Here is a 26,350-nt window from a genome sequence, read left to right as displayed (position 1 = left end):
TTGACCGATTATGATCTCAAAATGCAAAAATGCCCTTTTCGATCATATTTGTACCTATTTATGAGCGAACTTATAAGAACAAATTTTCGTTCGACTGTTCGCGAATAAACCGTATAGTATAATTATGTATAATTAATAATTGTTTATTTAATTTTTTCAAAGTGAATGAAGAATTCTTCCAGACATTAGTTGTCCTTTTTTCAAATTAGTTAAATATTGTTATCGTCATTATTTATATTTTTATGTTTCTCTGCTATATGATTATGTTTTTTCCAATTATATCCTTTCTTTTGAACTCCCCTTGCAAAAGGTGATAATTTTGTTTTCTATGTGCTAGGATTAATTTGAATCTTGAAGAATTGATATCCATGAAAAAATTGAGTGAAGCTCAATTATTCAATCAAGTTGAAGGAAATGACTGGGCCCATAATTGCGGCTTTTGTAAGTTCATTCGTCATGTCTCCGTCCCGAGGCCTAGATACTACAAAATGCTGATGAAATCAGATACTTCAGACACTTCGTTTCCCCACACTTTGAATTCATTTATACACCTTATGAGTGTTATTTTCACATCACATTTTATGCAATCGTTTTAATATCAAATTAGTTAATACAGTTATTGGTAATCGTCATTTAACTTCAGCTTAGCTGCATTGAAGTATTGCATTTGCAAAATAATATTCAAAAATATGCTCGGGATTTTACTTTTCCAAAAAAAGGCTTTTTTCGAATTGTTAGATATATAAAAAATACCTCTATTACTATCGCTTTAGTCTTCGAACTAGACCAAACGATCTAAACGTTATTTTCTGCGGTTATTCATTAATTTTGAAAGTTTTTTAGGTGTTATGAAACAACTGGACGCATAAAAACATAGAAAATAAAAACAAACTATTTTAATTAAATTATAGTAGGCGAGGAATGGTTCAAGAATATTTACATTTGAGACAAATAAATTATTCAGTCTTTAGACTCATTGGCGAAGAATTAAGGATGTTCGACATTCTTTTAGCCAAAAATCACGTAATTTTTATTTTTTTGGAAAATGATTGACTAGATTAATGCGAATAAATATAATGTTTTTGCAATTTGTCATTATGTAATGGCCCACGACGTATCGTGGTGGTTTGATGAATTTCATGCGTTCTGCCTCCAGTTTTAGGATTTTTCATAAAAAAATCTTGAAACCTCGTGAATCATTAAATAACAATAGAAAATAAAAGTGTTATATTCTTTAACGTCAATTCCATCATAAATTTATGGCGGAAAAGGCGTAGAAAATCCTTAAATGTGATGTTTTAAATTTGTTCAAAAATGTGAAAATGAGTTTTTTGATAATTATTCAGTACATTCATACCAAAATAAATCAAGCATTTTATTAATGAATTCACATCTAGCTGAGGAGCATCTCCCAGATCATCCCTGAATTTTCTAATCAACATTTTACCGAATGGCTGAGGGGAGGGATCATGGAATAACATCACTATGGTAACGATAAACATCGGGAATCCATGATGTACAGTAAACGACGTTAGCACCTAATACTATTAAATTGAAATTATGTGAAGTGAATGGTTGAATCATGGGGAAGAAGAAAAAGAAGGGAGGTGATAAGGAGAAAAAAGCTAAGAAGAAACCGGCAGTTAACGAGCGAGACATTGTATTCTATGAGCAACAAATCCTCGATAATAATCGACAATTGGCTAGGTACAGTGATTATTCGTAATGAAATAAGAATCCCCAGACTATTCCAACGACTAATTGATGATTTTCCAGACTCAAAACACGTAATGAATTTCTCGAGGGAGAATTGGACTCTCTGAAAGCCGAGCTGACTCGTCTAGAGGACGATAGATCCGATGTCGTTGCTCACCTGAAGAGGATTCTCCAACAGAAGACCGAGGAAGCTAAGGAACTCGGAGAGAGGCTGCTGGCTATGGAAGAGCTTAGAAAAGACGAGAAACTTGTGTACAAAACTAAGGAAGAATCCATGTTGCAGGAATATCATAATATGGAGACAAATCTCAACGCAGAAGTCAAATTAGTCTGTAAGAAAATAAGAATTGTTTCAATGCAAACAACTGAGTGAAGAAATGATAAAACGATTAAAATCAAGTACACAATCGCCCCAGTAGATTGACAGAAAAGACAGTTATGCCATACGATCTTTGATTAAACTAATCATTATTTAAATAGCGAAAGGTCAAATCTAGATAATTCACTTTTGACTGTTGACGAATTTTTCATGAATATCGGAGAACCAAAGAAACACAGCACTAGTTTATTTTATTACGAGTGCGGAAAGTAATTTTTTTTATTTGTGGAAAGTTTATAATGTAAATAAGAGAAGTTATATAATTCTGTGGTACAAAAATATTTTTTTCACGATTACTGAACGATGTTTTTCATCACGCCGTGCGAAAAAGTAACTTTTTAGTACGCTTCACACACCTAAAACGTCACTTGTCTATAAAGTGCAATGAAAACATTGTTTAATATTCGTGAGGAAAGGTTTTAGCTCGTGGAATTCTATTACACACCTTCGATGCATTTTATAATCCTCACATGAGAAAAAAAAACACGTCTTGAAGTAATTAAAAGTTATTGAGGAAACGTAAACGTTTATTTAAATAACAAACGTATTATTTTAATAAACGTTAACACATGTCAACAACCCCTGGGCTGTCGAAACATCCACCTGTCGTTATATTCTCTTCAACAATTATTGTTCTCCACGCATACAAAAATATACTCATTTCGGACAACGTGATGACGAATAATAATTCCCTCATAATGCTATTAATGAAAAAAAGCTTTGATTCTCGAGGTAAATATATGCAATTGATTCCTAGAACTGCCATATTCGATCTCAGTAAATGCCCTGGAAAAAGAAATACTTGTAAAAGATGTTAATTATTTCAGATTCATTCAAGTTTTAAAAATTATTTCAAAAGAGACAGCAATTATTTTTGCTAACAATCTGTCAGCTAATCGCTCTCAGGACAAAATATCCCAAAAGTAAAAGGTTTGGGCAATTCTTTCCAACTCTCTCTCTCCCTCTGTCAATATTCTCTGAACTTCTCTGATTGATGAGATGAATTTCTAATCGCCGACGTTGATTTGAGCTGTTTTACAATTTTTCAACTCAATTATTTTTATTCAAGAAAGACTCTTTTTCATTATATTCATTACCTCAGCTGGAAAACTGAACGCCCTCGAGGACTGGAGGAATGCAAGGGCCGAGTTGACACGAAAATTCGAGATTCAAGAGGAGCAGATGGCAGAGCAAGAACAAAGACATCGTGAGGCGTTGTATGAAGCTGAGAAATCATTAGTAATCGGCAAAGCACAGTAAGCGATTTTCATTAAATCCCTGAAGCTCTGAAAAAATGTAATCCCTTTATTTTCTAAACGTTTAAACGAATACACAAACTTGCTGGCATGATTCTTCCCACTGCCTTTTTTTATTGTTCATATAATTGTGTGAAAAATCTTCAGATCAAGATAATTCTTGATGGAATTGATGATTTATTTTTTAACAGAATGCAAAGAGAAATGCAAGAACGTTTAAACGATCTGGCCCTGAGCTTCCAGGAAGCCACAAATATTCGAATGGCTGATGCAACTAAACGAGCAATTCGAGAGAACATAGTGCTTAACAGCGAGCTGGATGAAACTTATAAAATTCGGCAAGAACTTGAGGAGAAAATGCAAATCTGCAAAGAGACTGAGCAGACCACGAAACTTCGGGCTTCATTAATCCACGAAGAATTGCAGATAGCTTTGCATAAGGTGTTTGAGCAGAATAGATTCATCGAAAAAATTGCAGAAGATCACTTAAATGCTACCTTATTGCGGACTGAAGAGCGGAGAATGGAGCAGTGTACAAGAAGTAAGGATCAACTGTTGCAGGCTTTGAGAGAAAAACAAATACTCGCGGATCAGGAAGCTGGGAAGATCGAGAGAGCGATTCTCGATGCGGAGAAGGAAGCAAAGGATATCCTGACCGACGTCCAGACGAATCGGTTGCAAATTGAACAATTGACCAAAATTCTACATTCTGTGAAGAGCATTGTTATGCAATTACCAGGAGAAATTGGAGATAATAGTTCAACTCCTTGTGTCGCCTGCGATGGAAATTTTAAGAAAAAACTTTTGGAGATTTACAGTATTTTGGAAAGGTTGAATATAGCGGAGATTATAAACGTTTGATTGTTGAATGTTTTCTTTCATTTTTGCGTTGTTCAGTTTGCGGTCGAAAATTATGAAACGTGATGTTGACTATGTTATTTAGTCAATTCTAATTTTAGTGCAAGAATGGGTCAAGAGGAGAAGTTTTCTCGGAATTTAACGATTTATAACATTTGTATAGATTCAAATACTTCTTCCAGATGGTTATGAAAATATTGTTAAGTAGACAATTTTTCATCATCGACTTTTGTTCGTCGTTTCAATGACCAACCCTCCAAAACAACTGTGTTTCTATTCGTATGCAAAGACCTAAAAATGAGTAGACAGAAAAAAAATTAGATCTAACTAGTTGATCAAAACAATACACAGGTACGTTCTATGTGATCTATCAAAAACTTGAGAAAATAGAATTTACATGGAATATGAAAATTGTGAAGGATTTCAGAGCCAAAAATACATAAAAATGCGTCTCCCCCTTTCAGGAAAACGAGTTGAATATAAAATTTTATTTTGTGCCGGAGAACTCCTCTACTCTATCAAAATTCTGGTCCTACTATAATCCTGACAACAATATTTTTTTATTTGGTACATTGGGAAAATTTAAAGTTAAAAAAATCAGATCATAAAATATCTAGACGCAGATTGGATATCCGATAGTGGTTTGTTTCCTCTTCTCAATTTTTTATGAACCATTAATGTGCGCTTGTGAATTTTATTCAGATATTTTTATTACAAATTCCTGTAAATAATGGAGTTGAATGAAAACGTGGAAGAGGAAAAGATATATCCGAATTATTTGCGGAAAGAATTGTATGAAATTCAAATAAAGGACATCGCAAATCATATAGACAGGTTATTACGTTTAAAATAATTGCGAATTCTCCCACAGATACTTCCGAGAAATTTTTAATATTTTTTTGCAAATCATTTCCCCTAAATAGATTTTTTTCGTTATCGTAGATTAGATGACAGAAATTATGACCTGTTGGATATGTGTGAGGAGATCAAGCAAGACATTGGATCTGCAGATATAAAAACATCGGATCAGATTGCTGCGATTAATCGGGACCTATTTGTTGAGTTATCGAAAATAAATAATCGAAAGGGTGACATCAAGTCTATTGAAGTACAGCGAGCTGAGAATAAAGAAAAGCACGAGCGTAAAGTCGATGAATTGAATGAAAAGTATAACGTTACTTTTCGAGCCCTAATTTCGAAGATCAAGATCTTGAGTAAATTTTTTTTAAACCTTTTAATTGAATTATTTAGTGAACTCGATATTGTTCTTTCATCATGGTGTACGGAAAAGTGACTTTTTGGTCACTCTATGCGTGGCTAAGACCTCCCTTTTCCACATATTGTGATGAAAAGATCATTCAATACTCGTGAGAAAAGTAGTTATAACGACACGAGTGAAGAAAAAGTACATACAAGTACTGCTTTTCTTTATAATTTTTTATTTAAATAAACTGGCTGATTAATTGATCGGGACAGATGCTAAAGTAAATGCATTGGAAGACTACAAGAATAAGAGAGACAATCTTCGTGAAAAGATCAAAATTCGTGATGAATTAATAGTGAAAAAAGAAGAGGAAACGAAAGAGAAATTGCAGAATGTACAGCTACAATATAAAATTGACAGAGCAGCGTAAGTATTATTTAACATTAAAAATATATATATAAAGAATTGGATTATTTGATGGTTTTTCAGATTACTTGATGATTTACAAAATCAAATATTTCAACGAGGAATAGCGTACGAAGCCGAGAACTCCAAGAAAACGAGTCCCCTCACTCGATGCTTGTTCAATAATAATATATTCATAAAAAACGAGATCCAGACGATGTATCAAGAAATAAATCAGGCAACAGAACTGTGTGGCGAAAAAGAGTAATAACCGTTGAACAAGTATAAGTACATTATTTTTCGGAATATAGGAGAAATTTTGAGATGCATCAGATTGGGTTAAGATATATTTTGAGGATCAAGTCACGCTGAGAGAAAAACCTCGCAGATCTCACGAAATATATTTGGTTTGATGCATATTCTTTCGTATAAAAATAGAATTCCATTGGTTAAATATTTTAAATCTTCATTTTGCCAATGGGATCCCTATAGAACGTAGATAATGGCATATTTGTTCTAAAATGAGTAATTATTCCATTAAAAATATCTTAGTAGATGCGATTTGGTTGATGATATATTCAAATAACTATGTAATGTGATGAAATATTCAGAGAATCCAAAGAATATACGATAGATTGGAACACTCATGTGATCGAATCATGAGGCTTCTGTTTGGAGCCCTCAGAATCAGTGATTGAAGAGTACAGTTTAATTACGGAATCCATTAAAAGTGCCCCGATCTTTCGTAACGTCAAGGCTTTATTCCGTTGGCACTATTGAAAAACACTGAGTGTTTTGAGTAAGAAAATAATCCGCCCCTTTTAATACATTTTTCTCTCAGCGTAGACTTTATATGTATAGCCTCTTGCCGGATGTCAAATCTAGTTGTGACTGATATAAATTATAAAGGTGAGACAGAAATCGAAATCACGTGCGACCCTCTTTCCCCTAATTAATTAATTAGGAGCACATTTTGGAAGTTCCTTCATTTCAAATCCTGTAACCTTTTCCCTCTATTCAGCAAAATACTTTCTGCAGTCGTGGGTTTGCTAGAGAAATTGTTAACAAATTCCGACAAAGCCATTAGTTTCTATAGTTTCCTTGAAAGACACAAAAAAATGTTGTGATTTAGTTACACTCTTTACTTTATCAGAACACCATGTACAGTATCTCGACTGATTTTCAATAGAAAATGAAAATTAATTTTAATTAATACATTAATAAAAACAGGCAATTAATTTTAATTAATGTTCTAGTCGTACGAAATCTTTCAATCGAGCCTGGACGCGGAAAAGCCAGCTAGAGTTGATCAAAGCACTGGAAACGTTGCGCTTTCAAAAAGTGCTGAGCAAGCATTTACACAAACACTGTAAAAAACCCGACGTAGACAAAAATGAAGCAGCAGCAGTGAGTCAGGAACAACCTGACAATGATCATCGCATAGAAAACCAGATGACAGAAACGTTGATTAAGCAACAAAATTTGTCAAAAATGCAAACGTCCTTACACCAAAAAAATGTCAAATTGTTTTCAGCAAAAAACCAACGAAAACAGAGTTTAAGAAAAGTTAATTCTCTTGTTGAAACTCTGTCTGATTTAAAGTCTGTAATTGCGTGTGCTTTAGAATTGCCCGTTATCAATGAACCTAAAATTGAGAAATTACCGCAACATTTTGCCAGAATATCTAAAAATGAATTCATGTCTCACTTATTGTCGATAGTGGAAAAACATAAATAATGTTTCCACTGCCTTTCTGCTGTTTTATTGAAAAACGATATTTTTCTCACAATTAAAAACAAAATTACGGTTTCTCCCCTCAACCGCCTTTCAATTTTTGTCGTTTAACATTGGAGCGGCCATTTGAAGTTGATTTTACTTGAAGTATACGAATAGTTTGCGATTTTTAAAGAACGATAAGCGTTTTCTATAAATAGTTCGGAAGCAATCAGTTTTCCGTGATAATAATAATTGGTCGGAAGTGTAACATTTACTGATTTACTGAGTGTAACATTTTACCAGAAATAGTTTTCATGCCCAACTGATAATGTTTTCGAAGTGAAAACAATTACGATTACATATTTATGAAAAATCGTTCTGTGTTGTAGATTTTAGTAATGAAACTTTCATTTTATGTCCTTATTTTTGTGTATTTTGATAGCTATTTACTAAATTATTGTTAATGTCTGCGTTAACAACGCATAGTGTAATGTTATCAGGTAAAGATTCTGTGCAAAATGTAATTTGAAGAATTCTGAATAGTTATAACTTTGTTATGCTTTGTTATGTTGTTTTCATGTAATTTAATTGCTAAATTTCATAATGGAAAATCATTAAGTTCAGTCCAGCATTATGGTTTGTATCATGTAGTAAACAATTCTTAGATAACCTCAAATTAATTTTCAATTAAAAGATTTTTATCTCATTCACAAGATATGATTACTTCCGCTCTGGAATTTCCTGTCCCTTATGTGTTGGAATTTGAACATTGAAAAATAAATCAGAAATTTTCAAAAGTTCTTTTATCTACATCTTGTAATGCATAAATATAGAATGGATGGGGAGTATTACCTTATCCTATAATATCTCCTCTTCTGCCATTTTTAAAGTCTTCATTATACTAATTCCTCGGAAATATTGTATTTGAACTGAATATTTCGATACAATTTTCCTAATTTACAAGGAGACGAAATTTACTTTGATTTACTAGGCAATGTAATTTTGTGATCAGGCTTAATAAACTTCTTGACCTTCGGCTTGTTGCGTGTCCTGAAAAAAATAAAATAAGTTCAGTTGTAAATTCGTTTCTTCAAGAAAATATTCCAGAGAATTAATAGCAAAATTGTAAATGAATTCTCATTAATGATCCTCTTGTGTCAGAGACCCAGCGATTAAAAAAAACTAATCACTATAAACAATATAAATAATAATCCTAAATTACTCCTTGACTCATTTGGCATGGAATGCCTCCTAATTCTCCCAATTATAAATTAATTGCTTCCCCTGACCTCTGGGTGATGACTAGAAGTAAAATCCTAAAATGCGAGAAAACAAATCTTATACTCACAGAACCAATTTAGAAGGCGCCAAGATGTTTCTTTGCTGCATGGACTTGAAACGATCTTTCAGTAGATTACCTACAGGTGCTGCTTCCCTCAAATTTCCAGTGAGTTCCAGCCCCAATGTAAACGCGTCTTCAGCAGGTTCAAACTTAGTTTTACTCAGCAGTTTAGGTTCCTTCGCCTTCCTCTCTTCCATTTTTTTCCTCATTACTCTCAACACCTCATTTTTCTTCTCCTTCACCTCAATATTCTTCTTAATAAATTTCAACTTGTACATATCCCCAATTTTCCTCTTCTCAACCTTCTTTGCCCTCAACTCCAAAGCCAGTTTCCTCTGCTCTCTTTGCTTCCTCCTCTGCACTCTTGTCTTCTTCACGTTTTTCACTGGTAACTTGACAGGTTTAACGTCCCCATCTTCATCATCCTCAGGTTCAGACTTCACTTCGACGTTCTGAGGTAAAGGTAGACCCTCAGCAGCATCCTTCATCCAATTATCAGCTTTTTGCTGCTGTGAAACCTTCTTGAACATCTTCGTCGTTACTCTCTCGATATGTGCCTCTTCCTTCATCAACTTCAACTCTTTATCAGCAATTTCTCGCAGGAGAGACTGATGGTCTTCGTAAGATGGATTGTACGAAGTTCCTGGATGGGGTAGCTCAATGCTTGGCACTTCAGAGGGTTTCTTGTGCACTGCTGCAGGGATGCGTCGCTTGCGAATGCCCTTGACGATGAGGGTGTGGCGAACAGCATCAGTGGTCAACCACTGGGTGTCGATCTCTCCAAGAACTTTCTTCCCAGGTTCACCCTCCCAGATGTCCCCTGTGAACTCATCTCTTTTAGGACGATTTTTACGTTTTGTTTCAGCGAGTTCGCGGTTCTTCACTGCAAGTCTCTCCGTTAATGTCAATTTTCCACTGAGTTTTCTCAACTGCTGAAACTTCTTAGTAATTGGATTCTGGCGTTCCGCCGGTGTTTTGACTCGATTACGCTTTGAAATTGGATCTGGAACTGCTGTATGTGGTTTCAGAGCTGCATAACACTTGGGCTCAGCATTTCTCAATGACTCTCTGTACGCTGCTTTTGTGTTGACGACCTTTTTTAGATCTTCGTCGGGAATAGAGTCAATTTGAAAAAGCTCTGTGTCTGCTCGCTTTTTAAAAGGAACTCCTAAACGCTCTTCTAGCCTAAAATCTTCGAGGAAGGAGTCCACGTCCTTTGTATCCACGTGTTTACGCCAGGATTTCTTGGTTTTCTTCGACACTCTCTTTCGTTTTTTAATTACATCGGCCATGCTGAGTAACTTATTTTCTGGGGATAATTGTTTATTATAGTTTATGAATCAGTATTGGAGCACAGAGCAACACTTGACACGTGTTTTTGGAGTTTACACTTGTAGGTTATGTTTGTTTGTACGATGGGAACGAGTGGTACGAGACGTGGGGGACTAACACTCAACTGCGCCGATGGTAATAGGGAATCTGTTGTATCGTGTGAGTAGAGTGTAAACAAATGATTGAGGTAGATGTAATCCCTTGGATGACCTGTCATATGACCAGACGTTTTTCATAACTTCACGATTGTCCCATCGACCAAGTCAATGCTAATTTCACCTGATTTTTAGAAATTTCGCAACTCCAATTGATTGAAATTCGAGTATATAAAGAAATGAAGATAAGAATCAGGGAAAAATTGTTCCCTCATAAAATTTTATGGGAATAATTGTCCTGACAAAGGATATTAGAAAGAAATTGCTTCGAAAAAACATCTGTGAAGAAAAACTTATTCCCTGAAACCTCTATGAACGTCATAATTTCAGAAGAATATTCTTTCGAAAAAATTCTTAGTGATGTTCGAAATAGTGGAAAATATGTATATCATTGATTTGATTACAGAACTAGCACTAACCGGAAGATTCGAATTAATATTTTCTTAACATTTCCTCCTTTCTGCATGATGTTGCTTCAATATTATAATAAATGGATAAATAGGGCCATAATTTATAATTTTTCAATTAAATTATCAGTGTACATATACACTGTATGTATGTATATATAAATATATATATACGTTAATAATTTATAATTATGATGTTTGTAACTGTTTAATTGGATTTTGTTTATAGCTTCATTTATGCGTTATTATTATTCTACTGAATAAATATCTCCGCATTTTTTACGATTTCTTTTTCTGAAGTAATCATTCATCAAGAAATATTTTACAAAACAATTTCTGATGGAAAATTTTTGTTCAAAATATTTTTTCGAAATAAATTTTTGACGGATGTTTTTTGAATGTTGCCATTCGTTATAAAATTTGTGTCGCACTTTTTGCGTCATAGACTAATTCGACGTCCTGCGTTTGTAACAAATTCACTTTGGAACAAACATAAAAATATAATCGCAAGTCATGTTGGAAAATTTCCCTCAAAATCTATATAAATTACTCTTATAGAAATATAATCCAGGATTTCTCATTCGTAAATTGCAATTTTCCCCCGTTTTTGTACAATTACTTATCCCAACTTTTAGGAATGATCACTGAGTGAACAGATAACAAAAATTAACACAATTTTTATTACCTAATAATGAGGTGACGGAAATGAACTTCATTGACATCGATCAGAAGCCTAATAACAATGAGTTTTGTTTCCGAATTATTAACACAGTAATTAATCCAATGATTCATGTATTTTAAGGGGGGAGCCTGCTTTAGAGGCTTCAAAAAATCTATATTTTCAAGGATTTTTTTGGAAAGGAAAGAAATGTCTGATTGAAATGAAACTTTTATGATTTATTCTTATATATTTCAAGAGTCTTCTCAAATTTTTCTATTATTATACATTATATATTTTTCATGTTTGAAGAAATTTACGGAGGCGCCTCGAGTGTGCAATGTCTGTATGGCGAGCAAGATGCAGGTCGCAATTTTCATGTGAAACAAAAAAACAAAAGAAATTTTTAATTTTCAATAGTGTAATTCTCAGGTTAACCACTAAAATTCAACAAAAAGTGAAATTTCAACAATTTTTCGCAGATTGAAAAAAAAGTGCATTTAAAGAAAAAAAGAATTTACTTTAAGTCGTTTAAAAACCAGATTAATATTAACTTTCTTAAGATATGTCCGGTTCATTCGAAAGAGAATTTAATTCCAAATACAACGCATTTTGATTCGTTTCGATAGGAGGTTTACTTTTTTTCCCATCTTGCCCCGCAATTTGAAAAAATCATAAAAATGGAAATCCGAGAAATCGCGTGTCAAAGTTTTCGTGATGCTCGTATACCTGCTCAACGCTTGCTCATTATTTCGTCTGTATCTCCGGAAATAATCCGAATTTTGTTCTGAAATTTTGGAGACATATTCTTGGATTGTTTAGGAAGTGATTTACGCAAAAAAAAAAAAATCGATTTTTTGAAGCCTCTAAAGCAGGCTCCCCCCTTAAACGACATTCGGTATCTACAAAGAAACGCTAAAGTTTATGAAAGTAATAAAAACGACTCGTTACTGAATGTCAAGTCACAATCGTTGATTTGGTCGCAATTAACAAATGAATATTTTATGACCCCAAATAGACTCCGTCCTTCAAATTCGATTGTTGACAATAACTGGTAGAATATTTGAGCGTCGATCCTTCATTGTTGTGGGAAAACTACTCGACAAATATTTATGACATACTGAAAAAAAGTGTTTTGGGAAAGGACTCTTTTATGGTCGGTTGTACTTCGAACCCGACAGCCCTTCAATCCCAAACATGTGCTGAAATTTAAAGAGAAGCTCTGTCCTCGAGTCATAAACTTTTTTTATGTACCTCGGTAAGGATTTTTCACACATTGGAGTTTAGCCTCCTTTACTTAAATCGTATTTTAATAATGATAATAAAAAATTTATTGGAAATGGGCAATTTGAATAATGAATTGGGTAAATGAGTGAAAAACTTTATCCTTTATTTTTGTGCTTGAATGACACATCTGCTCCTGGCAAATTCCATTGAGGAACTGAACTGAGTAAAGAGACAAAGGCCCACGAAGCCCTAGACCTCTGGTCTCACCCACTCGATAGGTCCTTTCATACACATCTGTTTAGTCTAAAATAAAATAATAATAAACATTCAATTATTACTCGTAAGCTTTATTCGAATTGTGGAGCAAAATGAATGCTGTCAGTATTCAGTAAAAATGACGGAACTTAAGTTCGCTGATCGATATTTTATTATATATCAACTAAATATTACTAACGGTAACGGTCATGTCAATAGGTAAAAATTAGATCTCCAGGGGGTGAAACGATGAACGAAAGTTACTTTTATCAGAAAAAATAGTCTCATTTGTCCAAGAAAACTTGATCCAAAAAGTAGTTGATTGACATTTTGTTTCACGTTTCTAGAGGTCTAATTTTTATCCAAAATTGCTTTCCGTGTAGTCTAAAATTACTAATCCACAATATTAAACATTCTAGAGAGCCACTACTGGGCCTAACGTTCATAGATCTATTATATACCTGTGGATATTCTTTTATACTAGTTTTTAAAGTTTACATTGTAACTATTAATTGTTTTTGTTAATTAAAACTGGGTAAAAAAACTAATACGCCACGAATCTGGGTTCGATTCCCGGTGACCGCAGTCAAAAAAAATTGTAGCGTTCTAATCTCACAATTTCTCTGCCCTTTTTTTTAAAGAAAATTATGTTTATTCAGCCAAAAAGAGGGATACATATGTTGAGTGGACGGCTGATGTCTATATTCATTTCGTGTTTGTGTTAGAACTAATATGCGTGTAGAAGATGTTTTTTTAAAACAATAATTAGAGTCTTTGACATTACTTGTCTGTGTTTAGGCGAACCACAAATTGGCCAGAAAATCTGGCCTTTTAAATAGTTTCACAGTCGAGTGGTGATCTCGTCAAAGAGGCGATTGTACCTCAACAGGTTTTCCCCTGTCATTCAGCGAATACGGTACAGGGGGTTGGGGGTAGAATGGGTACAAATGGTAAAAACCTGAAAGGGTATAGGAACGAATTTAAAATGGCGGATGTTCAAGGAAAAGTCACTCATCATCAGTTCATAGTTTATTTTTATCTTACTCCGGGTCATATTCTCGATTTGTTTTTTCAAAAATGAGTTATCCCAGTTTTTAGGTGGAGATTTTTCGAATTCATCGCTTGACTGTGTTGACGTGCCAGTCAATCTCTGTGGCGCGCGTATACAGAGGGACAATAGCTCTTGATTCCAGGATTTACTTAAATGAGTATAAATATATCGTGGGTATATGGATAATGTAGCGCATGTACCACATGTAACACATAGAGCGAACAAATTGGGAGAAAGTATGATAGGGATCACGTCAAAACTGCGTTGGTTGACGTAATTGCAACGTGTCTGGAAATTCACTGAAATAACTGTTCTCCCGGTGAGTTTTTATGGTGCCATATAACAATTATATTGATCATATGTAATTATAGTTTAATCAATAAAATTGTAGAGCTGAAGGAGGCAAGGAGGTTGGATGGTCGGTTTTGGCTTTTGGCTAGTTATCAATGGCAATCTAAAGAAAGATTTATCGGGAAAATTTTTAAGGCTAAAACGGGAATTTTCGGTGGTTTAAACGTGAATTTTCTCTGAATTTCTGTGTAAATTTTTAAAAAATCTTCAAAAATATTACTGCAGATTCCGAGACATTTTACGTTAATAACATTCGATTGTTTCACAACCGAGGGATTATTATTTTTCCTCGTAGACATACCCGAATTTTCACAGAAACTTTTTTTTCATGCTTTCCGAAATATAGGGAAGATAAAAACATTTTTGTTATAAACTTTATTGCAGTACTTTCATGCAACAAAACGTGTATAACAAAAATGTTATTGTTTCCTTCAGCGGCGGATATTTCCAGTAAATTTCCCTTGAGTGTTAATCGACTTGAAGCATTTTTTCAAGTTTTTACTAATTGTTTTTTTTCTATTAGTTTAGAGTGATGTAGTCCGGTTAATGGGTTATTTACACAGTCATTAACGTTACATTTGCTATTTTATATCTGGCCTAGTTCGATTTATGAATTACAGTCTTTCAGATATTTGCATATAAATTTGATATACTGTTTATCAGTTGCATCTTACTAATTATTTTTGTCATTTTGTGTTTAAAGTCCTGAAACCCCAGAGTTGGGTTATTTACACTGTCTTCATTTTACAATTCGTGTACATTATTTCAGTTTAAAATATTAAGTATTTCAAATTATTACATTACAAGCTTTTCGATATTACGAATTTCGATAGTTATATTTTATTAAATTAACTATTAACTTTAAACGTTCCCGGTAGTATCTTGAACAATGCCCTAGCATTTCTGCCCTTACTAATTGTTCATGAAATTTTTTCAATCAATAAATATTCACGTCTCGAAACGTTGATATTTATCTACAAAAACCTTTCGAATTATCTTATTAAATAGTCAACTATTATTGCATTCATACGCATTACGATGTATTATTCTGTGGATGTAATTTTTCATGACATGTCATGCTCAAATTGCTCAAATGATTAAACGACTCGGAAGCCCAATTCTTTAACCACAATACATATATTAATAATGCCAACAACCCGGGCAAGTTTTCCCTCCATTTCCGTTGCAGCGGTGAGTGTTAGCGTTCCAGTTGTTGGGTGGGAACCCTTTGGAAATCGAGGTAAATAAATATTTTTCTCAGCCGTGACGCTTAAGGAGATTCAAGATACCAACTGGTCAGACGCCGGCTGCTCCTTGGGCATTTCAATGTCATCAACTTGTGATTTTTTCATGAAAACCGAGTGTCTCTCACTCACTCCTTCAACGCTGAATTTTTACTGCCCCACAGCTGAGATAAGATAGTGTGGAAGCTGCGAGACTGTGGAAGAAATAAAGAGGCGTGAATGCTCATTTTTTGATTTCACGCAAACCCCTGTGAGTGTTGACCTCAGCCCGTGGGCTAGCTTCCCATTTCTCTTTAGAAACTCTTTTCATTAGCCTACTCAAAGCCCATTGCGATTCAATATGAAGCATCTTTTAATGAAGATTCTTCCATCAACTGTCGCCTCATTACATTCTAAGGAGAGCTCTCTATCAGTTTTAAATGTCGCGAGCTACACCCAGAAAAAAAAAGGCTCGCAATATACGAAATTTAAAACCTAATTTACGCCATTTTTAAACACGTCAATTACGAGTTGAAAAAACGTGCATTGCGATTTCAAAAAATGTTTAAGACAATTGAAAAATATAGCGAAAGACGCTTATTAAACTCATATCAAATCGGTAAGTGTTAAGTTACTCGGAATTTTTGGAGTTGCAGATCGCTAATGGGAAATTTGTTTAATAAGCCTTTTTCGCAATATTTCCGAAATTATCTTGCAAAATTAAAAAAAAAAATCATATTTCGATTGCATTTTCAATTCGATCAATCAAGGATTTTACGTGATTGAGATTTCGTAAATAATGGGGTAAGAAGAATAAATCACGAGGTGGCACCTCATATTTTACGTTCCAAAAAATGTAATTTACGAGGTTGGATCCCGTCATTTACGTTTTTCAAAATCGTAATTTACGTGTTTATAAATCATGTAAATTACGCTTCGAATGTCGTATTTTACGAGCAGTTTTTTAATGTGTATGGGACAGAAATAAAATTATTTCACACTTAGTGAAATATTTAGGAAAAATTACGGGCCTTACATTTCGCGAACTGTTTATGAAATCGACTGATAAATTTCACGGGAGTCTATCGTAATTTTTTACTGAAAATTCAGACAAAAATTACAGAGCTTTCAGGAAAAATCGCGGGACGTTTCCGTAAAATTTCCTACGATGGCGTTTCGCTTTAAAATTGGGAAAAGCTACGAAATTTTCATTCAGTGTAAAATCAAAATAACGCGCATGCTTCACTATTCGCAAGCGACAATAAAGGTGCGATAAAAATTAAGGAAGGCCCAGTAAAAAATACGAAATGCTCTGTAAATAATTCGCAGGGAATTGCGCAATTTTACGGAGCGTTGCGTACGTTTTACTGCGCGCAGCAGAGAAATTATTTTTGTCAAATATCCATTTACTTCAGAGGAGTATTTATTTATTTATAATTTTCTTTCTCTGCTCTAATAACAGCCAGGGGTGACTGAGTTAGGTTTAAATTACAATAATCACATTACGTTAGAGACTGACCATTTTGTGCGTGACCTTGAATGAACTCTATTAATAATTATTTAATGTTTCTAACTTTTGTGATTTTCTCGAGGGAAGAATTTCGATGAATTATTTAATGCTCATAATTATTTCAGAAGTTCCCTCAAAATTATAATTAAGGTGATCATATTCTAGAACATTATAATTAACAGAATTCACATCTAATTAGGATCGTCAGGGAGTTACTTGATTTCAGAAGTAGAGGATTGAACAAATAAATATTTCCCTGAGGTGAATAGATATTTAGAAAAAATCTTTTTTTTTTCTGTGTTACTCCGTAATTTTTATAGGACCTTCATTATCACTTAGGAATTACGGAACTTCCACCTAATTAAATTCCCGTTAATAACACATCGCTGCGAAATCAGTGAAAAATATGTAATTTATATTGAATATTTCACTGGACTGTTGAGCACTTTTCTGAGTAACATCGTAGCCACGTTCTCACGTGTCAACCTCGCGTCGCGACGTTTCTACGCAATCAGATTCAAACAATGCAAAAAGCCTTTTTCAAAAAATTATATTGCCTTTACAAGGAACAATATAATTTCCAGTGATACCCCTTCGTTATTCGATGTTTCCGTATGTTTCTATTTTTCTCTTGGCAACTGCTAATTTAACAGCAAACGAGGTCTAGTAATTTTTCCGATTATCTTCTGTTTATAACGAATTCTCCTGAAATCCAATTAAATTTAAATTAAACAATTAAAAATTTTTAGTAAATTTTGTCTACTCATTTTGTTTTTACGAACGAGACTTATTTGTCAACTTCGTCTTGCTCTGAGTGGAATTTGTAAACAATTCACCGGAAATAATTATTCCTGGAAAAACAAAAATGACATATTGTCCACAATTTGCATTCGCCATTGTAGTTTCAGTAATGATCATTCCACTCGCTGTTAATGGCAAATCGGCCTTGAAAAGAAAACAAACAACAGCAAATGCTAACAATTGCATTTTGTCAATCAATAAAGCAAATTAGGAAATAAGATTCGAATTGTGTTGACAAAAGCTCTCTATTTGCTAGCCCATACATTAATGAAATTGCAAACAAAATGGATTAAATCACCAGTCCGATGTGGGAAAACAAAGTTCGAGTCTTGGAAAAAAAAACGTGTTATTCTTCTGGCCTCAACATGAAAAATTTCTACTCGTCATGCATTCCTCCCTGTTTGCTCTCTCCCACCAATCGGCATTTTCGATCGGGGGGTAGTTTCACCCTTTAGCCGTTGGAGACCCCACAGCAGGACTATCGCACCCTGTCAACACAGGAAGATCCTTGTTGTCCTATTTTTTCCCGCAATAAATGCCCAAAAGCCACCCCTATACCTCCACCACTCATTCCACTCATTCTCTCAATTTTGTTTACTAGATTTGATTGCATTTTATTTATTTGGCGTGTACCGAATATAAAAACGACCAATGACCAACTGAAATGACCATAAAACCGAAATAAAGCAGCTCAACACGAGAGCAACCCCTAGGAACACCGAAAACGTTTTTGCGGCGGCGCCACACAGTTCTATGTATTAGTAAAGCTTTTGATCGTAGTATTAGTAACTGTATGGAGGACTGAGGGTGGATCGCCCGCAAGTCGTGCGCTCACCCCGTATCGCGACAACAGGACACCCTATTGTAGCTCTCTTGCTGCACAAAAATTTTCACAATTATCCCACCAATTAATTAAAAATAATTTTGCTCCGCCTTAAGAACAAAGCCAGGGTGATCATTTGAATCGTCAGTAATGGATATGTCACGTGTGGAAGTGTTCCTACCCCAGTGTCTATTAAAAATGGAACACTGATGTATGAAGTAGATAGGGCAAAGAGTAGATAGGGCAGTGCCGTACACGTGGCTATCAAGACTCAAACTGGAAGCGGTGAAAAAATAAGACATGAAAAATCTCATTAACTCCATTGAAAATTATTTAACCGACGAGATAAATCTATTGATTGGTGTACGTCGCCTCTTCTCGGCCGTAGAAGAAAATAAATTTATAAATATTTAATGATTTTGAGACCTTGCGAAGTGAGAAGGGCGTTTACCCCCTGTATCACACCAACGTCAAGACGAAGAACAACCGGGGGTTAGTCGCCTTGTGACCGTGGTTAGTGACCTGTGTTGTGACACGGTTGATAATGCATTTGTGAATGAAAGTGTAACACCAGTGCTTAACTCAACGATTATACTTTTCTATAAATTGTTAATGGTTAATGGTTATTGTGATAGAAAATCAATGATGAGACTGACGAGTTTTGATTGTCAATACAACTTGTTCAGATATTAATTATCTTACGCATTAATTAGGTGCCTTGATATTGATGGAAATAGTATGGCCTGGCTGAGAACAGCCGACTGCTTGGTGATTTATAACTCGTGTACATATTGTTGAAGAGTAACTCAGTGCAGGAAATGAAACAGTAGAGCATATGCAATACTCGGTGCAACCATGCAACATCGATTTTACGGCATATTCAACTTGAACAATTTTTATTATATTAATTCAGAAGCTTTTGGGCTAATGTAAATCAGGTCGAGTCAATACGAGAGAGAGAGAGAGAGAGAGCGAGAGAGAGATGTTGAAAGGATAAATGTGTGGGGGGAATCGACACTCAGTTATTATTGAATAAGTTATCACTGAGATAGTGCTTTCACGGCTGGTCAACCAAGGATATGGACGGTACCTTGAAGGAGAATTTTTCGAGAAGAGCGGACCTTCAAGGATTCATATTGCACTGCCATGATGAGTACTCCATTTGAGAATATTGAGTTCTACGTGATGAGTTGAAAAAATATCATTATTCCATTACTCGAACCGAGAAACTCCAGATGATTGGAAAAGTATTATAAAATAAATTTCTCTAATTAAATTCATCTTCTTCAGAAACCGCTGCAGGACCAGATTTATCGCGAAAAAAAACCAGGTGATTCTCATAGGAGCAGCCCAACTAGATTGACTTGCCAAACAGTTACGAAGAAAGTAAATTATGGACCAGTACTTCCTAAAATATTCTCGCCTCAATAGCAAAGTTGAGTATTATGAACTACCCCACCCCGACCAACTCTAAAATTTAAACTCCAATCTTCAACGCCTAGAATATTGACACCTCCAAACTCAGAAGTTTTGCTGTGCCCTTGGAAGTGGCCATCATCCTTAAAATTAGATTTATGGATAAAATGCATCAACTAACTCGATAAGAGACGAGAGAGCTGGTGATGTGAAAATAGCAAGACGTCTTTATGCCGTCAAGAGAGATTTATAGATAGTACTTGACAAGCCGCCACGGTGTGTGGACTAGGGCGAATTCTTGGCTACATCGGCGGAAGGCCGTCGATGGCAGCCGCCATGTCAGACTTTGATCAGAATCGCATGGAGCCCGACAACTCTGGACCCACTGGTCAGGCTGAAAATATTCGTAATGACGCTGACACCAAATCCGATAAATCAAAGGTTGATTTCTCGAATGGTTTCGAGAACTCCCATCGTCCCTACGTTGCTGATGAGAGGCTCCTGGCCGGGCTTCAAGCCCCAAGTCTTCCCCAACAGCATCCCCAGGGCAAGGATCATGTGGAAGGAAGGATTACGGGTCCAGGTGGCTACCTGACCTCGACGCTGAGACAATCGATGATTGGGGAGGAACGTCATTCACTATCAGCTCAGCATGCTCAACAGCAGACCGATGGAGTCCTCGGTGATACCATACCCTACATCCTCCAAACGCCCACTCAAACTCTGATAGCTCAGCCCCAAGGGCAAATGGTCCAGGATTACTCAGATCACAGTCATCTGCCTCAGCAGATTCGTCAGTTCGATGGATCCCAGGTGAGCCAGCAGATGCACTCGTACGGAGATCAAGCGAGGTACATCACACGAGATCCATCCTGTCGAGAATCAGGGCTCTATGCACATGTCCAACCATCGAGAAACCCGGTATTCAGTGCCACAGGCGGCTACGTCACCGTTCAACATCCCCAATTACCTCCTCAATCTGTGAGCCCCCAACCCCCTTTCTACTCCAGCATCATCATGCCCACTCAAACATTACCCGTCACTCAAGATTACACTCAATTCTCCGGACTACCACAGTACTCGTATGGTCAAATTCCCAAGAATCTCATCAATCCAATTCCATATAATGCTCACATGGGCATTTACCCCGGTCAACAATTCCGGCCTCCACTTGGTCCTAATCAGCAGAGATTTACACTGGATATTGGTCAGTATCAAGGGCAGCCGATAATTCAGCCAATTTCCCAGAATGTTATTGGCGGTGGGGCTGACAGGGGAAATTCAGCACGTGGACCAAAACCAATGGTTCCACCACGTGGCAATTCCAAAATAACACACGATGCGGGCCATCGTAAATCAGCCAGCACTGATATAACAGCTGGTAAGCTAGAAAATTTAATGATGAAATGTGAGATAACCAATCAAAAATGTGGCAATGCTAAAGAGGATAGTGCGATTCCGAGTTCAGTTATTACTAACCCAACATCTGGAGCTGAGAGGATCTTTGCTACACCCCTAAATCAAACACCACGAACTAGACAGGATGGACTCTACGTCGATACTAGCACTAATCAAATAACTAAAAATAAACCGATGGATTCATCTGTCCCGGAGTGCGACCTCTACGTTTCCTGTTCTGAGCATCGTAAATCAATGTCAGTGGATGTGTCAACGAGCTTCCAAAAACGCAATGACACCATTACCTTTACATTTCCGGGTGAGAGTAAGCATTCGCAGGAGATGAAAAAATCAATAACTGGAGATAAACAATGGGGTGATAATCAATTGTGTGTGGATCACCAGAGGAGAATGGAGCCGATGATTAGAGTTTCTCCGATAGGGGCCGATGTGCAACAGGATACTAGTTACGTGCAGACAGCACCTGAGCAAAAGACTGAGTGGGGTGGTGTCAGTCCGAGTGCCAGATCCATCGTAGTATCCCATGAGAACAGACGCTCCGAGCACTTTGACGACCGACGAAGTTCCCCAATGCCGACAGATCCGAAGCACTCCGATGATATTAGGAGCTCACCAATGTCATTTATGGCCATTCGGGATTCCTTGAATGATCGTATCAATCAAAAAACTCCGGTTTTATCCGCTCAGAATTTTGAGAAGACCAAACAGGAGCTTGCTAACTGGGCTGAGGAACGCCAGCGACAGGATATCGAGAAACAGATGTATCAGGAGCAAGTCTTCTCCACCAGTCCCAAACCCAAAAACAAGCCCGAATATCATCGTGACTTGAGGGCCTCCTACATCGGAGAGGAGCACAGGATAAGGGATCATCGAGGTCTGCAAACTGCATTTCAACCGATACCAAATATCAGTCCGAATACCATAATGGAACAGCGACGCCATCTACGTCATGTGAGTGCTGACCTCACTAAACAGATGGAACTCACACGAAAGGAATTTGACGATCAATCCACCACCGGATCCATCACCAATCTCATTCCCATCGTAAATACAGCATCATCTCAGCGCAATAGTCCCAATATTTGTCATCAATTTCCGGCACTCAGCGATGCCACATTCGATACCAAAATGGCTCTGACGATTGTCACTGATTTTGATAGCAGTGCTAAAGCCTTCAAACAAACTGACCACATAATTCATGGCCATAAAAAGAGTCATAATGTCAGCACGAATTTGCTAACGCACAGCAAAAGTCACGTTGAAAATCTTCAGATGGTTTCGTTGGACGGACAAAGTGACGAGAAAAGTGTCAATCAGCACCAACAACATCAGCAGAAATTTCAGCAGAATCAACAGAGCTTGGACATTATCTCGGAAAAGTTAAGTCAATTCGAACGACAGCAGAATGATCTTCAACAACGTCTCCAGTGTCTGCAAAATCAGAACAAAATATTGGATCAAGTAGCTCAGTTTCAACACATGCAGAGTGATCTTCACACACGTCTGCAGTGTCTACAGGAGAGACAGGCAACCGAGAAAACTCTACGACACGCCACTGATTTTCAACAAAAGAAAGTTTTAACAACTCTTCCAGAGCACTTGTTCACATCGCTACCGGAAAACGAGACAAAACATCAGCAATTACCAGCCAACGCTTACCTACCAACCATTAATTTTCAGACATATACATGTCACTCAACGTCATCCAACAAACTATCGCCGCGTATGTCTGACAATGTGGAACCGGAGAGAAATTCCCAGATAGGATTGTCAGAAGTTTTGAAGTACGAAAAAAGTGAAGGGCCACGTATATCATTGTCCTATCCGGCGACGTATCAGACACCACCGGTGGTGACAGCACCCACTATGATATCTGATAACATGGTGATTTCATCCGCGGGATCACAGGCACTGCCTTCCAGCATCATCTCGACTAAAATGATGACTGAATCTGTGTCACCAGGAACATTCAAGAAAGTACCACCCGAGAAACCACCGAGAACCTCGCGCATCGCTCAATCGCCAGATGTTGAGGTAAAATTTTTTTACATCTTTTGCATGATTTATGCTTCGTATAATAGTTATTATTAGTGTCGCATCAATGTGATGAGTCGAGTACACTCAAACGGATTTTAATCATGAATGAGGTTTATCGTTAGTTCCTTGGATTCTAGACTCGTTAAATGGCGTTGAGTCAATATCTCCAATATTTACTGAGAACTTGATTAGAATTTAATGAAAATATCTCTGTTTTGTATTTGAAGTTTTTCTTATCCTTTCATCGATGATTAATTTTTGGGATTTTTAACTTTCAAATTATGAACTAAGAATGGTCCTTAGTTAAATAATTATATGTAATTCTGATTTTTGTATTTCAGAATATATGTTCAGTGATTATAAATTGAGTAAATAGGGGACGGCACAAATGAGGTATTATTTTATATTTTTTATTTATTTTTTTATATAGTAGGAGAGTTGCACATTATTTTATGAAATTCACATAGAAATGCTCTTCTTGGAAAAAGAAAATATATTTTTGAAAGATATTTTTCGAAGCCAGTCAATTGGATTTAATTACTGAATGCCGTGTCATCTTTCATCGAGTCTGAGATTCTCTTCGATAATCATTTCACGTACTCTCAAATGTTAATAATAATTATTGAAGCTTAATGAATGTGATTTGTCAAAATAATTTTGAACACCTTGAAATGACTGACCTGAAGAAATTCCTTCAAAAAAAATATCTTCTCTTGGTCAGAACATCAAAAAAATATTGATAATCGCATATTCTATTCTCGGCGAAAATCTATTTTTCAATGCAATACAATGAAACATTGATTTAATACTATTATTTCCCTCTTTCCTTTTCCATGAAATAATTCTTCCCCCATAAACATTTTCCTCTTTTATTCATTGCCACCTTCATTTATTTTTCGCGGCTGAACACAATGAATTACGAAGAGCTGGTTGAATAGACAAAATATCGGCGATGGTTCACGGGTTATTTACAGCGCATCCTGTCAAATAAATAATCACATCACAGGATATTATTGGTTAGAAGTTCGGAGTCAGCGGAGCGGCATTACGTGGAAAATTTAGACTATCTGCACTACCTTATTAGTCTCCTATCACAGTGTAACGACCTGGAAACTGTGGAATACTGTGTTACTCATTTCAAAAGCTGAAAGAAGACCTTTTTGCGAGAATTACCTAGCAGCTTTTGAAATGAGAATAATAGTGGGAAAAACTGATATTAAGGGATATAATTGTTGCCTCCACTGTTTCCAAATTTTCATCTTTGAGTAGTTGAAAATAGATCTTTTATTCCAATTGTATTTATCTGAGTTCAACTCCACAAGAAGAGAAATTTTGTAGAAACCGTCTAGTACTGGTAAATTACGTTTTCGAGAAATTCTTGTGAAAGTTTTACAGATAAAAGAAGAATAAATAACGTTTTGTACGCGAAGAGAAAAAGTCAGTAGAAATTACTGTAACGTTTGGGTAATTCGGGAAAAATTACCGTACCGTTCATTAAAATTTATTAGCGAAGTGGTAAAACCAGATAAGTAGTTTCTGACTATTGGCCACTTTTTGGTGAATATCTCGAAATCCAAGAGAGATGGCAAATTTTTTATCGAAATATTTTTTGTGGGCCGAATGGAGAGCTACAACAAATGTTATGACAAAAATTGTGCTATCTCTTTCAGGTTCGAAGATATCGCTAAAAAACTGGACTCAGGCGTAAGTCAACTTATGTTGTTTTATTATTTCGCTACTGAATTTTTCACCTGTTCAGTAACAGATACAGAGAAATCAACCAACTGACAGGTAATTTTTCACAAGCGGTCAAGTAACTTTTACTATATTGTCAACAAATTTCACTCAGCGGGAAGTTAATTTCCCTGGAAAGGACAAAATACAACACTGAATTTATTACTGAATTTTGCTCTTCGCGTATAACTAAATTTTCCGTTACGAAAACTGGAAGACCTCCCCTGCCATAATTTTGAAGCTATTTTTCTGTGCTACAAACACAATTTTTCTAAAACGATTCAGTCCGTGTATAATAGAACATTTCATGACCTCATCTGGAAAACAAATCACGCTGTCCCGTGTGCAAGATTGCCTTCCGCTCCGAAGACGAGGATGGCAATTTTGCACGTTAAAGCGGGTGATATGTTTTCCATGGCCAGGTGTGAACTATTTCCTATCTTGTCGAACCTGAGAAACTGTAAAAAAAGGAATAAATCAAAAAACTTGAAAAATGGGATATTTCGTAACAAGTGCTGCAGAAAAGTAGATTTTACCTCGTGGGAGGGTTATATAACCCCCACGTCAAATCGTCTATTTCTGACCTAGAGGAATAAATTAAAGAATCGCCTTCGATTTGGTTGGAGATTTCATTCGCTGTTGAAGAGAGTCTTTATTTTACTCCCTGTCGTTAGAACGTAATTTTCCGCCCCAGCGTAGGTGCAAAGCGGGTGGGAAATGTGACTTTGCACCCGTCCTGGCCGGAAACAAACTTTCCCTGCGAGTATCGAACATTATTAAAGTCAGTACTTTCCGTCCTGGGGTGGTAAGTTGCTTCCAAGGGTGAAAAATTGTGACTTGCTGCCCGAGGGCGGGGAAGTACTGACTTTCCTCTCGTTCATCAAGCAGTAAAGTACGAACTTTTCGTACAGGTGTGTTGAAATGGCATATTTTAGGACTCGTGCCATAGAGATTTTCAGTCCTGTAGGCAATCCGATACGATTAAACATTCTTAGGACAATCTCTAATTATGAAGCATATTTTTTTGTACTGATTTTCACTTTTTCGAGTTTGACGAAGGGCAATGCCAATTCTC

The 26,350-nt window shown here is 36.1% G+C and overlaps 4 protein-coding genes across 5 annotated transcripts in view; 3 read left to right on the top strand and 1 right to left on the bottom strand.

Annotated features, from left to right (window-relative positions):
* Positions 1–9: 9 nt before the first annotated feature.
* LOC135167875 (cilia- and flagella-associated protein 157) lies at positions 10–5,254 on the top strand. Of its 2 annotated transcripts, none has more exons than XM_064131535.1 (5): positions 10–1,707; positions 1,777–2,048; positions 3,198–3,351; positions 3,543–5,043; positions 5,157–5,254. In XM_064131535.1, exons 1-4 carry the CDS (start codon positions 1,583–1,585, stop codon positions 4,210–4,212), a joined length of 1,221 nt encoding a protein of 406 aa, XP_063987605.1. In that variant the 5' UTR covers positions 10–1,582; the 3' UTR covers positions 4,213–5,043; positions 5,157–5,254. The 2 variants fall into 2 exon arrangements, with proteins under 2 accessions (XP_063987605.1, XP_063987606.1); XM_064131536.1 differs by having other exon boundaries at positions 3,543–4,560; positions 5,152–5,229.
* Positions 4,946–7,563, top strand: LOC135167876 (putative leucine-rich repeat-containing protein DDB_G0290503). Its single transcript, XM_064131537.1, has 4 exons — positions 4,946–5,423; positions 5,686–5,839; positions 5,903–6,082; positions 7,075–7,563. The coding sequence occupies exons 1-4, from the start codon at positions 5,183–5,185 to the stop codon at positions 7,553–7,555; spliced, it is 1,056 nt and encodes a 351-aa protein (XP_063987607.1). The 5' UTR covers positions 4,946–5,182; the 3' UTR covers positions 7,556–7,563.
* On the bottom strand, positions 6,940–10,296 carry LOC135167874 (ribosome biogenesis protein NOP53). Its single transcript, XM_064131534.1, has 2 exons — positions 8,883–10,296; positions 6,940–8,584 (listed from the first exon to the last, which is right to left on the bottom strand). Exons 1-2 carry the CDS (start codon positions 10,166–10,168, stop codon positions 8,509–8,511), a joined length of 1,362 nt encoding a protein of 453 aa, XP_063987604.1. The 5' UTR covers positions 10,169–10,296; the 3' UTR covers positions 6,940–8,508.
* A 10,024-nt stretch (positions 10,297–20,320) lies between these two features.
* Positions 20,321–26,350, top strand: part of LOC135168185 (uncharacterized) — a 46,972-nt gene continuing 40,942 nt past the window's right edge. The window contains exon 1 of the mRNA XM_064132130.1: positions 20,321–23,538. Coding sequence (XP_063988200.1) covers positions 20,410–23,538 — 3,129 coding nt within the window. The 5' untranslated portion in view covers positions 20,321–20,409. The remainder of the gene's footprint in view (positions 23,539–26,350) is intronic.

The sequence above is a fragment of the Diachasmimorpha longicaudata genome, chromosome 12 (assembly GCF_034640455.1).
Source record: "Diachasmimorpha longicaudata isolate KC_UGA_2023 chromosome 12, iyDiaLong2, whole genome shotgun sequence".
NCBI lineage: Eukaryota > Metazoa > Arthropoda > Insecta > Hymenoptera > Braconidae > Diachasmimorpha > Diachasmimorpha longicaudata.
This window is presented reverse-complemented; position numbering and strand designations above follow the sequence as displayed.

Bases quoted from the DNA above. Each gene is read 5' to 3' on its own strand.
- LOC135167874 (XM_064131534.1), bottom strand. From the start codon at position 10,168: ATGGCCGATGTAATTAAAAAACGAAAGAGAGTGTCGAAGAAAACCAAG. The intron at 8,585-8,882 runs GTGAGTATAAGA...TATTTTTTTCAG, and splicing joins GCGCCTTCTAAATTGGTTCT to GACACGCAACAAGCCGAAGG.
- LOC135167875 (XM_064131535.1), top strand. From the start codon at position 1,583: ATGGGGAAGAAGAAAAAGAAGGGAGGTGATAAGGAGAAAAAAGCTAAG. The intron at 1,708-1,776 runs GTACAGTGATTA...ATGATTTTCCAG, and splicing joins AATAATCGACAATTGGCTAG to ACTCAAAACACGTAATGAAT. The intron at 3,352-3,542 runs GTAAGCGATTTT...ATTTTTTAACAG, and splicing joins TTAGTAATCGGCAAAGCACA to AATGCAAAGAGAAATGCAAG.
- LOC135167876 (XM_064131537.1), top strand. From the start codon at position 5,183: ATGTGTGAGGAGATCAAGCAAGACATTGGATCTGCAGATATAAAAACA. The intron at 5,424-5,685 runs GTAAATTTTTTT...TGATCGGGACAG, and splicing joins TTCGAAGATCAAGATCTTGA to ATGCTAAAGTAAATGCATTG. The intron at 6,083-7,074 runs GTAATAACCGTT...TTAATGTTCTAG, and splicing joins GAACTGTGTGGCGAAAAAGA to TCGTACGAAATCTTTCAATC.